The sequence below is a fragment of the Prinia subflava genome, chromosome 1, assembly GCF_021018805.1.
Source record: "Prinia subflava isolate CZ2003 ecotype Zambia chromosome 1, Cam_Psub_1.2, whole genome shotgun sequence".
Lineage (NCBI taxonomy): Eukaryota > Metazoa > Chordata > Aves > Passeriformes > Cisticolidae > Prinia > Prinia subflava.
This window is the reverse complement of record NC_086247.1, coordinates 107,267,408-107,279,917: the sequence shown is the minus strand read 5'-3', so window position 1 is coordinate 107,279,917 and position 12,510 is coordinate 107,267,408. Positions and strand designations below refer to the sequence as shown.

The following is a 12,510-nucleotide window of genomic DNA, read 5'->3' as shown; positions in this document are numbered from 1 at the left end:
AGCCAAGCATAGATCACTGTTTTAATTTATTTATTGAAAGTATGTAAGAACAAAGTCTGGTCATAGGGTAAATTTATGTAATACAATTTCTAACTACATTTCTGAAGTTATTTCTAACATACTCAGTTTTTTTCTAAATTACAGTATGAGTTCTCTCCATCCTGTTTGTTACCTTTTAGAATTCTGGACAAACATAAAAATGAATAGAATGTTTGATGTCTTCTTTCTTCCTGACAAACATGTGTTCAAAATACCATCACCATCAAAGTCAAGGAAGCAGAATTCTGACTGTTTGATCATATTCACCTCATTATACAAGTTCGAAAGTCAAGGTTGAAATACAACTTTTATCCACCATCCTCATCTACTGTGCTCTCTTTTTTAACAGAAGGCAATCTGAATTACATTTTCCTATTTGGAGAGCAAAAAAAACAATAAGCAAGCTCTGTCTTCTTTTATACATAGGAATAAGGAAAAAATAACAGTGATTTTCAGACTTTTCTATTCCCCTTTTCACATAGTTAAGACTTTTATTTTCCACAGGATGAGGGTAGGATGGAGGCAAAAACTGAAAACATCACAAAACAGACTCACTTACAGATTACCCAGACTCACTAAGCTGTCTCTGTAATATAACATGACTGTTTATCTATCTGAAAATGAACTATTTATGGTACTTCAGCACCTAAATTATGCTATAGCTATTGACATAAGCCTGAAAGCTTAAGTATGTCATCCTGCTTCTGTCAAAAACTACCAAACAAATCTGCTTATTTTGTCCTTGCTTTATATGAGAAATAAGTCACATAGAACTTACCACTGCCTTTAGTTTACCATTTACAGTGTTTGAAAAAAAAGTTTGCAAACATAGGAAATACAATTTAGTTTCTTTTCTGGGAAAATATTCTCTTTTCGCTCACTGAGTTCGCATAGTACAATTTTAGCAAAAAAAAAAAAAAGAATCAACTTTTAAACATCACATTTCTTAAAAAAACTTGTCTATATCTTTCTTTATATTTAAAACTGTAATATCACTTTAAAAAGCCAAGCTTGATCATTATCTCAACTTTACAGATTAAAATCAGGTATTATGAAGAAACTTACACATCTTTTACTTATTTCCCTTCTTTCCTGACTTTCTCACTCAGTGTTGAAAAAAAAAGAAAAACTGGGTTTCAACTTAAAAGTTTATTTTCTTGTCCTTCTTTCTGAGTATCTCCCCAAAAAGTTAAACCACAAGATCTTTGCATGGTCAGGACTCCAGCAGTTTTCAAACCCCCATTTTAGTTCCAATCCAGACTCCTCCCTCCCTTATCACTGCGTGTTTTCAACCTCTGTGCAACTAAGGAAAACACTTCAGACAAGTGGTCTCTTTTCATGCTTTGACCAGTTTGAGAAGACTTAAGGTTTTTTTAACAAAGCATTACCATATGAGCAGACAGTATCTTCTGTAATTTGCTGGAGTCAATATAACCCATAATACACACTGCAAACAATGAAGCTATCTAAAATCAAAAGTGAAAGAGAAGTTAGAACAATTTGCACTGGTGTACTCCTTCATCCAAAAGAAAAGATTATTCAAACAATCATTAACTTTTATTGCTACGTTTTTCTAAGTACTTAGGTGTTTCATAATTACTTCCTTCAGAAATCCTGTTGTGGTGCTCTGAATAAGAATTATCAAATATAGTTGAATATTTAAGAAATACGTATTCAACTTTATAAAAATGCAAGTCACCAAAATACAGTACTAACACATTACCTTTCACCTTTAAATTTAAAACACCAAACACAAAAAAAAGACCACACCAAAAAAACCCAAAAAAACAAACAAAAAAACAACAAGCAAAAAACCCCAAACCTACCAAAACAAAAAACCCCAAAATATATAGTCAAAACCACAAAAGAATTACTCATTAATTTTAAGTTTCCAGCAAAGTATGGAAACATCCACACATCCACACATCCACAATTTGCTCCAGAGGAAATTAAGACTTGTTGACTTATTGAGTAGACAGCCACTTAAAAGTCATATGGGAAATTAATGAAATTATGAAGTGAACCTGAATTTCCAAATCTCAGGCTCAGCATCTTTAATGGGTTATAGGGATGAATTTCCCTCAACATTTTACAGAATTTATTGGTTTCCTCTTATGCAGTTAGAAAACTTGCATATCACAGCTTACATTGATTGTTTAAACTATCAACTCAAATCAGGCAGCATCTGCTTCAAGTAAGGCAAAAAAATGAAAAGGTCTGAAGACACAGATGGATTTCAGTCAACATTTCAACCAATTCAAACACTAAGAAAGTTGCTGTGTGACAGTATCCTACTATCCCAATTAGCATTCACTAGATTTCATTGCTAACTACAGTTACCTCAACTATCCAAAATCTCAGACTACAGCACTACTCACAGAATCTTCACAATTATATAGGAAATCATGCAAAATCATGCCAGATATTACATGCCATGCAAACACTGGTACGCTTAAAAATTTGTAACAGCCTGAAGAGATGCAAGATGAATGCCTTTTTTTATTTATGTCCTTCAAAATACAAAGTTTTTTTTCTTGTTCTGATGTACTGATCTCAGGCTAGAGGCTTCTTATATGGGAATAGTAAATCTTTTTAGTCCTGGAGACATAACGGTAAATGGTGTAAATGGGCAACTTCTAAACTCAAGACTAGAAAAATACTGATGTGATAAATGGTGAGACTCTTTCCTGACAGCAAGAATGAAATCCAGCTAAAAGGAAAGCACTGGTATAGTTGTGAATTCAATGGCTATTATACAAAGCAGTCAATTTGTCCAGGTTAGACAAAGAGGCTATTTAGAGGTAAATATGGACTCACCTGAGTTAGAAGAACAAACTGAGCAAACTGCCAGGGAAGCATGAAAAAGATATTAGAAACACACAGTGCAATCAAGCTTCCTGTATTAATATTCGGAATCCTTGGGAAAAAGAGACAGAATAGGCATCAGTAAGTACAATTACACAGGTGTTTGCATATAATTGAAAAGTACAATAGAAAATGCAATAAAAACACAGTTACCTTGGAATATAGCTAGCAATATTGATCAACTACAAATAACACTGCTCAAGTAAATTTAATATCTTTTCTCTTGAGTTTCCATGACAACAGCTCTGATGTTTAACATCCCTTAACTATTTGATGAGTCACTGACTACCAAACAAGTCTTCTCCTGGCAGTACGCAGTAGAGCAGGCCAAAGTATGTCATTTGCAAGTGCTTCACCTTCTTGAGACAACTCTACAGTCAAGTCACAACCATCTCCATTTCAGCTGAAATCACACTGTTTCAGAATGGTTTCTGCATTTGAAAGTTATTTAACTCCTCTCTCTCACATTTCTTCCATATTTACTTTCTGCAACTTTCTGCTAGCAGTCCTGAGTGATGTTTCAGGGAAGGAGGCAATGTCAAATACATGAAACTCATCTGTAATTGAAACCCCAGTCTATTCTCCGTAGAGAATATTTCTTCATATTCCTATTTCTCTGAAATAAATGATATTTAAAATATTTAATCCTGTGTTGATTCAAGTTCAGTTCTGAAACATGTCGTGTTTCAAATTTCACTAAATTCCAGAGTACATATCTTTTCCTCATATAAAAAAACCACAAATTAGTGACAAGCTTGAAATACTTTAGCTTTAAACATCAGTAACTACAAATCAGTATGACCTAATAAAGAAATATTGGTGGTTGTAAGTACTAAGTTCAACTAAGTCATAAATACATTGTAAATCTGATGCAATGGAGTTGGTGGAGAAGCCCTTAAGTATGAATGGTCATGCTTATTTTCTGAAGCAGAGGCAAGACAGTAACATAATCATGTTGCAAGCCAGAAACAATCATGTAAAAGCAGGGCTAGAGGATCCCTGCCTTAATGTAATTAGACTGCTCTAAATCATTGAACTAGTTAATGAGACTAGTTAATTAGTCATAGAAAACTGCAAGAACATACTAGCTTATGGGTGCCTATAGCATCCTCTGTTGCAAAGCACAGGCTTACTCTACGTGCAGCCAACATACCACTCTCCAAGAGGGACAAAACCAATTGATGGAGCATCAGCTTGTTTCTCATGGGAAGGAGGGGACATCAACCAAAAATTCTGATTTTTACTTTAGATACGTATCTGCCAACACAGTAATTCTGATTTTTATGTTAATCATGTCTTCAAGTTGCAAAGTTTTTCCTTTTAATAAGTGAGTAATATGACTGCAGTTCTACTGGTGCAGCGTCTGCAATGTAACAGCCACAGGAAAGTTTCTCTGTTAATGATACCATTGTTACAGCATATGGAGGCATTTAAATAAATGTTTAAATAAAGGCACTTAAATAAATGCCCTGTGACATTCAATTTTTTTAAAGCATTGTAAAGACCCAGTATAAACTGAGAGTACCTGAGAATATAGGTCAAAAGCAACATCTGCATCACAAGGAATGGATACGAGAAACTTTCACGAAGAGGTGGAGTCCACATGACACGAGTGCACTAAAAATAAGAACTGGGTTAGATGGTAACATTCACTGACACATTTCCATAAAACCAAACATTTGTATTTCAAAATGAATGATTACAGATGCTCCAAAAAGCAAAACCGAAACTATATGAGGTTTTAGTCAGACAGTTAAAAAAACAAGCCAAGAAGCAGAAAAGACGAAGGAAAAGGAAGTGGCTTCCACACTTGAGGCCTAATACACATTGTTTAATTGAAATAGATCACTTCTTTTCCAAAATTAAATGTGGCAACTAGAAAATATCCAGGAAAAATACTGGACACCAGCTACCTGTCCCTGGTTCTCCTGAAATTATCAACTCTTCCAGGTAAATCATTCTCAAATTCATGCAGTGACTTGCCACACTTAGACAGAGACACTATGTGGGGACACAATGTGAAGGATAAACCAATATATTCCTCATTATGCTAAAGTTCTTTAGGTTATCAACACTTTGCATGTCTAGTAGCAACAGCACATTAAATATAAAATCTGAAGCTGCTCTCCAAAACAGGCCAGTACACTAAACTCATGAAATTAAGTTCACACAGACCCTATACTACTTATACGTAATTTACGTATTCCACTCTTTAACCCTAATAAAGCAAAGCATAATACAGTGAAGTCAACTGAATAGTTTTTTCACTATTTTTTTAATTAATGGGGTTCATGACAAATAAATACTGGGCCTCATGGCAAATGGCTCAGCTACAATTGTTTTCTCCAATGTTTATATTCAGCTCTTTATAAAGTGCTTGCACTGACCATCAAAAAAGAACAAATACAACTTTACAGGAGAACTTTGACATACAAAAAACAGGCTCAAACTGGCTATCAAGAGATTTGCATTAAAAATCAGAAATAGGTTCTTTCAAACTATAGGAGAAAAATGTAATTGAACTTAACATGGACCATAATGAATCTATGAAAATCTTGTAGGATACTGTTGCCAGGATGTTCCTTCTCCTTTGCTTCCTAGAATCTTTAAACCATCTTTTTAAAATATTGTTTTACCAAACAAGTCACTAAAATCAACATATTCTAATTCCTTGCTTATTGTGTCGCTATTTCCCAAGTATGTTAAATTAATAGTGTAAAATAAAAGCAAAGAACAGAAACCCATCACATTAATCACAGTCCCTGACGTCTAGAAGCACTCTTTGTAAAAGCTGCACCAATTATCATTAAAATAAACCTTTCATAAATATATGTATTAATGTGCTGTCCTCAGTTGACTGCACAGATGTGATGAGTTAATTTTTTTTAATAAGCAATAAATATAATCATGATTATTCTAAAGCAGTGTAGTCATTTTGAATATTTTTCAAGACTGCAGCAACATTTGGTTTACCAAATCTTATGACACTGGAGAAAAGACAGGAAAAAAATGATGAGCATTTACAACCATAAAAAGGAAGCATTATCTTAAAAGTGGACTAACGGGGCCTATGCTACTTTTCTATATTTGGAATGTAATGCTAAACTCAATCATCTGTGGATGATTTATCAAGGCTGTAAACTCACTCTGCTGCAGGTAGAAATAGAGCAGATTTGTCTAAGTTTGAAATCATTAAAACACAGTAGCACAAGTGCAGCACAAACAAAAACATACAGCCTTTAGGGTCACTAGCTCAAAGCCAGGGAGCATTTTTACATACCACTTTTACATAGCATTAGGGCTGAGACACCAAGGCTTACAGATCAGGCTTACTCGTGTAGCTCAGTCCTATCCTTCCCAAACAGGAAAGGAAATTTTTAGCAGCTAGTCTAGCTCAACTGTGTGCACTGTTGACCCACACAAGATGATTTGCACATAATCGCAAGTGCATCGAAGAGCTGGGCATTTCTAACACACTGAGGCACACCCCCAGCATGGGATTCAACAGGGCACCCAGTGAGGAGAGCCCCCCTGTGCACCTGTAAGTAAGGTACTATCATAACTTTATACACAACAATATCAAAGGAGTCTGAGTGATTTCCATCAGCTACAGTCCAAACATCAAGTGCCAGCTGAGATCCAATGCTGCACCTCTGCAAGTATTTCCTATTGTTCTCCATACAGAAATCCATATAGTTCAGCCTGAATCAGGGTCACCTTCCTGAAGCCCTACCCTAAGCCCAGACTACATCTGTGTACAGCCATGCAGATCTGATTTCACATCATTCTCCAAAATACATTATTTGTGCCTTTTCCCCAGGTCAAGTCATTCACAGAGAGAGAGAGAAGCTCTCCTACAGTCACCTATGGGTACAACTGCAGTGTACCACAGTGAGATAAATCGTTCCCCTGCTACCACTACCTTGAAGTTTTCAACACGTTTCTTTCTGAAGTTACACTTACCACCTTCACAGACTTGGCAAAACAGTGCCTATTCTATTAGCAAAGGATGAAATATCATTTCACTCCAGGGTGCCATTTAGAATAGAAATCCACACAAAATGCCATATTTACACTTGCAGAGCACAAGAAAAGTTTAGCAACTCTATTGTTTACCTGTTCTCAACCAGACAATTCAACATCCACGGGTGACAATACTTTACTATGCTTCAATTCTTTAAATATTTAAAGGCATTTCAAATGCAACTTGAAAATAAAATAGCTATTTCATCACACAGATTTTTGTTTTCTAAGGGAACTGTCAAAGCTTAGTGAATGGAAGCATCTCTAATTCTGTTATGTACAATACACGTTCTAAAAACTCAGTGTTCTCTACCAAGTTCAGCTCAGTAAAATAAGAAAACAAAACATAAATTCAACCCTAAACTAAATTATAAGGTAGTTTCCATTTAGAAGATCTTTACAAATTTCCATTCATAAAATGAGCACTAAGGAAAAAAAAAACCCCAAAAAAACCATAAACAAAGCAGCCCAAGGGAATCAGAATGAAAACTATGAATTTTCTTCCAAAATATGAAACAATGACATGAACATGGGAAAACCAGGAGATGTTTTAAGCGAGTTTCTTTTTTTCATCTTTCCTGCGATGCAGCCTACTCAAGTTTAGCATTGGAATCCTTTATATACACACAGTATCTCTACATTCTGTGTATCCTGGGTATAGTATATAAGTAATACAAAGGTTTCTTTGTACTTCTCTTTGTATTGATGATTTTCCAATAAAATATATAGCAATTTAAAGAAGCTTCTGAAGCTTACTCACATGGTACATGTAGCCCAGTTATGCGTGGTATTGGGCATGAAAATAGAGTGTTCTGATGTTTTGAAACTTGAAATCATTGTGCTATTAAGTTTCAATCTCAGGACCAATTTACAATATATTTCCTTTCTGATTTTTTATTTTAAGCACTAAAGTGACATTGGACTGTGCTATATATTTTCCAGTCATGGTCTATTTTGCTTTCAACTGTCTTATTCATTTATTTTATTTGAATTTAAGTTATTTAAATTCAATCTCAAATAAATAAGCAACATCACTACATTTAATGAAATGAGAATTAGCTTAAACTTCAATAGTAATTAAGAAAAAATGGTGGGAGAGGGAAACCTACCTCTCCATGATTGAAAAAGAAACACAACACAGTAACAAGGCCTCCTAGACGACTCCCACTGTGAAAAGAAGAAAAATAGGTACAACAGAATCTTATAATGGTCAATGTTGCTTAAAAAATGTAAAGCAGCACTTGTGTACAGCTAAGTTTAGGGGGAAGGGAGGAAAGCTTTCAAGCATCGAGGGAAGGCAATCAACTGAATACATACAGTATTAAAATATTAGTTAGACAGTGCTTATTTCAGAGCAAATTAGTCCTTCATACATCAACCTTTTTTCGCAGAACACCAATTTTCATGTTAATAACTTGGAAAACATTTACTCCACTGCTCACAAATTTCGGCTTAGACCATTACATCCAGTGCTTTTAAAAACCAGGCAATATAAATGCAGTACTTCTTCCCTGAGATGTTGAACAGTAAATTTAAGAATCTGCATGCTCAATCACCCAACAGGAAATGTTGGTCTGGATCTAAAGAATAATTTAGGGTATTCAAATCAAGGGCATTCAAAAAACATACTTAAAAATTAACTCGTTATATGGTCAGTGCAAGATACAATTGAATTTTCATGTGAAATACTGCAATGTTAACATGAGGAAGCTTTTTAAACCCTTAAGTATTTTTTACATTTCCATATCAATCAAATTCACCTACTGAACAAATAGCAAAAGTAAACCCAAAGACATTACTTAGATTTTTCCCATTTCCCAGTACATAATAATGTTCCTATTTGTTTGAACAGATTTGTAATTACTCAACTTATGTGATATAAAGCAAAGAGCATTTTTGTGCACACAAGTTCACTACTACTCTGAATGACAGATGATACCATTTTTGCCACCGAACAAAAGAAGCAGCCAGCTGTTAAGATTCTTAAAAAAAAAAACCCCAAACCAAACAACAGAAAAAAAAAATCAACCACACACTAAAAAAAGCCAGCCAAAAAAACACCCCTTCAAATCCTCTCAGACTCTTCACCCATCACTAATACACAAGTCAAACAGAATCAGTAGGTTCTGGGTACAAAATCTGAGGATTAAAGATACCGAGCACTAAAACAATCTCCAGGAATTTGTGCATTCTTGCACATAAAACTCAACCTTACATCACATACATTCGAAAAGCTTCAAGACTAAAATGCAAAATGACAGAAAGAATATTAAAAATGTTAGTCCTAGAAACAAAAATTAAAATTTGCCAAAAAACACCCCAAACCAGAAACAAAACTCAAAGTCTATGCTTTCTAAAGAAAGTAGTGAGAAATAAAGAGCTCACTGATTTTTCAATTACATTCATATATAAAACGTGGATTTCTGTATAATTCCCTTAAAAGAAATATTACAAGTTAATGACACAAATATTCAAAGTTTACCTACTTCCTCAAAACACGCACTAGGCAACTTCCTGTTTTTACTGACAGTGTATATGCCATGGGCTATTCCTTATTTTAATTATCAGCACATGCTTGAGAGAGAGAAAGAAGAAAACCCATGACAATGAAACCAGAAAATGAATGAGGGGGAAAACCAATCACATCTCTCAGAGGAAAATACAGCTGCCTTTGACTTTTTGGCAAAACCAATACATGAAAACAGATGTAAACAGAAAACGTATTTCCACTTCTGCTTTTCTGCAGAGTGTGGAATCTAGTTTTGTATGAAAGTGTATTACAGTTCCTGAAATGTAAGGACAGATACTGAAAACACAAATCTGTAGAAAAAGGGAAGTGCATACAATTTGTCCAAAAGCATGCATTATGTCAAAAAAAATTTTGCCTTCTCAGTTAAGTTAAAATGGAAATACATACAAACATGACTTGAAGCAAAGCACTGGGTAAACACCAATCTTGGTTAAAAGACACTGTCATTCAACTTAGCATTTAAAAATGAGTTACGATGATAATTTGAAGAGCAGAAATATGTCAAAAGCTGTTTAAAACACATACAGCATCTAGTTTTATCCACAACACAGTGGAATCAATGAGATACCACCTCAATGAAACTTTCCACAATTTTTTTCCAGCATCATCATTTTTTTAAGCAAAAAGCTTCTTCTCTATTTCAGTAATTTTTAATGACAACATATGTGTAAAAAAAAGCACTACTCTGTACAAACAAATAATCAATATCCCATAAAAGTATTTTATGCTCACTTTTTCAAATTTTGTCTAAAATCTGCTAATAGCCCAGTCTCAACTGCCTTACCTGAGGTATGTACCGTATAAGAAGAACAGTGACATCATGAATCCATTCAACAGAAAAATCACAGCAACATAAAAGGAAGCAGGGTCTCCCAACCCTAACAAAAAATGGTTAATATATGTTGGCAAATATAGAATAAAGACCACATTGGTTATTTAGCACCATACAATCAGTATGCTATCTAAATAAATCTGCATTATATATAAACTCTCTCAGTATAATATCTCAGTGTATCTACAGAAAGAGATAATTTTTAAAAAAGTAAATGTCATTATAAGACTGTTGTGAAGATTCAATCAAGAGACCACAGCTTTGAAAAAATCCAGGAAGAGTAGGGATAGACATAACACTGGGGCAGTCAGTGACAAATAAGCCAAGAGGGATGCATTAACTGCAGAGAAAAACCTCTGAGGTTTAGAAGGTAGAAGTACTGCTAAGAATATTCTCCAGACTACATTTTGACTTCATAGAGCTTTTTAAAACAGGTTTGTTAATCCTAGACTCTCAGTTCCCACCTCTTGCAGGAGTAAATCCATCTATAAACATATCACACACAACGCTCTTTGCTTCCTTTGTTTCATTATAAGCCAAGATATTTTCCAGTAACGCAAGTCTTTCAATTTATTCATCACTTCTGCGCTCGCTCTTCTGCTGTTATTCTCTTTCCCACTATTTCTTTAAAACCTCCTGGCTCTAATCATTCCAGCAACACAGCATAAAAAGCCTTATTCATTAAAGTGAATGGCAGCAAAACTTCATCGTTTCGTATGCAGAACTGATTATTCCCCACTGCCGAAAGTACAGCAAGACAGTTTTCTAAAGTAAAATGATGATAGGCTCACCAAACACAGCAGTCACAATAGCTGGTGCTTCTGCTGGTTTTGTTTTTACAAAAAAGAGGAATGAAAGGTTGTACACTGTTTACTGCTTCTTAAAAAATTAGAGAAAGTGAACCATTCAAGCTCTGAAGTTCTTACAGCCTTTGTGCAAAGGAAAAATACTACCCTGTCATCACACAAAGGCATTCTAAATGATAAAATGAAACAACTTCACAAACTACCATCTATTATTCAGCTTAAACTGACTGTAGAACACCTTGAAAGCACTTCTCAGTAAAGTACTTTTATTGTTTAAAACTTACTTGACAAGCCAATATTTCAAATATGAGGGGGGAAGTAGCAGAGTCCTTGCTTTGGTATCAAAATCAAGATAAAAGGTTAAAATTCTTATGCTGAAGAGTAGCTCATGAGAGGAAGAGGATTTTTGTCAGCAGCATCACTACGTAAGGTTTCTCTAAAAAATCCCCAAAATTGAGGGAGGAAATTTTGAAATGTAGGAACTTGGAATGTATTTGGGATCCTTCAGAAGTTACTAAAAATTAATACATGTACAGTAGGCTTCCAATTACATTTAGGACATCTTATTCTTTGTAACAATCCAACATTATGAAGGCTCAAACCGTAACTGTGAAGTTTTGAAGTCCAGGACAATCTAGGCAGGAGGAGTTATCTAATAAGCAAACCCCACATTTTCACCCTTATTATTTCTGAAATACATAAAGCCACAACTGTATGCTTCCAAGGAGAAACCATGGTAAAACAGAATTTACCTTCACAGCTTTCAACAGGACTGAGCCCTTTTCCTCTGTTTACAGTCCAACACGTCTTTGTTGGTACACCAAGGAAATCCATAATGGTGGTATATATGCGGTACCAGCTGGCAAGGACCACCTATGGGGAAAACAGGATTAGAAGTTTCTGCCCAGAGTAACCTCTCATGACAGCTGACCCTCATCCAGCATAATTTTTAAACTCAGGATTTATCTCAGCAACCTAAGCACTTTTGACCACAATTTCCTAGAGGCATCTAAAAGACCAAGTGTTCATTAACAGACTAAAATTATGCCTATTGATATTTAGATGCTTTACGACAGAAATAATTTCATGCACCGAGCTGCAATATTCAGGAAAAAACCCCTACGTATTCCATTGTCTGGAATGTTTCTCATTTGAGTATTTTTGTTTATCAGATATTAAAATCACAGATGCTGTTGACAGAGGACAGCTGACCAAATTGAACCCATTCAAGCCAATTAATTTTTTTCCACCTTGCAAGAATATTAGTGGACCAAATCTTTAGGATTTTAAGTCTGTTAAATTTTGATAGGTTAATTTTAAGAATGAATTACAAAGAACTTCCAGATGCAATATAAGAGAGCATTTCCATTTTCCATGCAAAGGTTGTAATGTTCTTATAACAACAACTCAATTAA

The 12,510-nt window shown here is 34.8% G+C and overlaps 1 protein-coding gene across 1 annotated transcript in view; it reads right to left on the bottom strand.

Annotated features, from left to right (window-relative positions):
- Positions 1-12,510, bottom strand: part of DPY19L1 (dpy-19 like C-mannosyltransferase 1) — a 46,905-nt gene that overhangs the window by 21,961 nt on the left and 12,434 nt on the right. Inside the window, exons 6-11 of the mRNA XM_063406643.1 lie at positions 11,848-11,968; positions 10,242-10,335; positions 8,037-8,094; positions 4,430-4,521; positions 2,857-2,956; positions 1,428-1,505 (exon numbers count right to left, since the gene is read on the bottom strand). Coding sequence (XP_063262713.1) covers positions 1,428-1,505; positions 2,857-2,956; positions 4,430-4,521; positions 8,037-8,094; positions 10,242-10,335; positions 11,848-11,968 — 543 coding nt within the window. The remainder of the gene's footprint in view (positions 1-1,427; positions 1,506-2,856; positions 2,957-4,429; positions 4,522-8,036; positions 8,095-10,241; positions 10,336-11,847; positions 11,969-12,510) is intronic.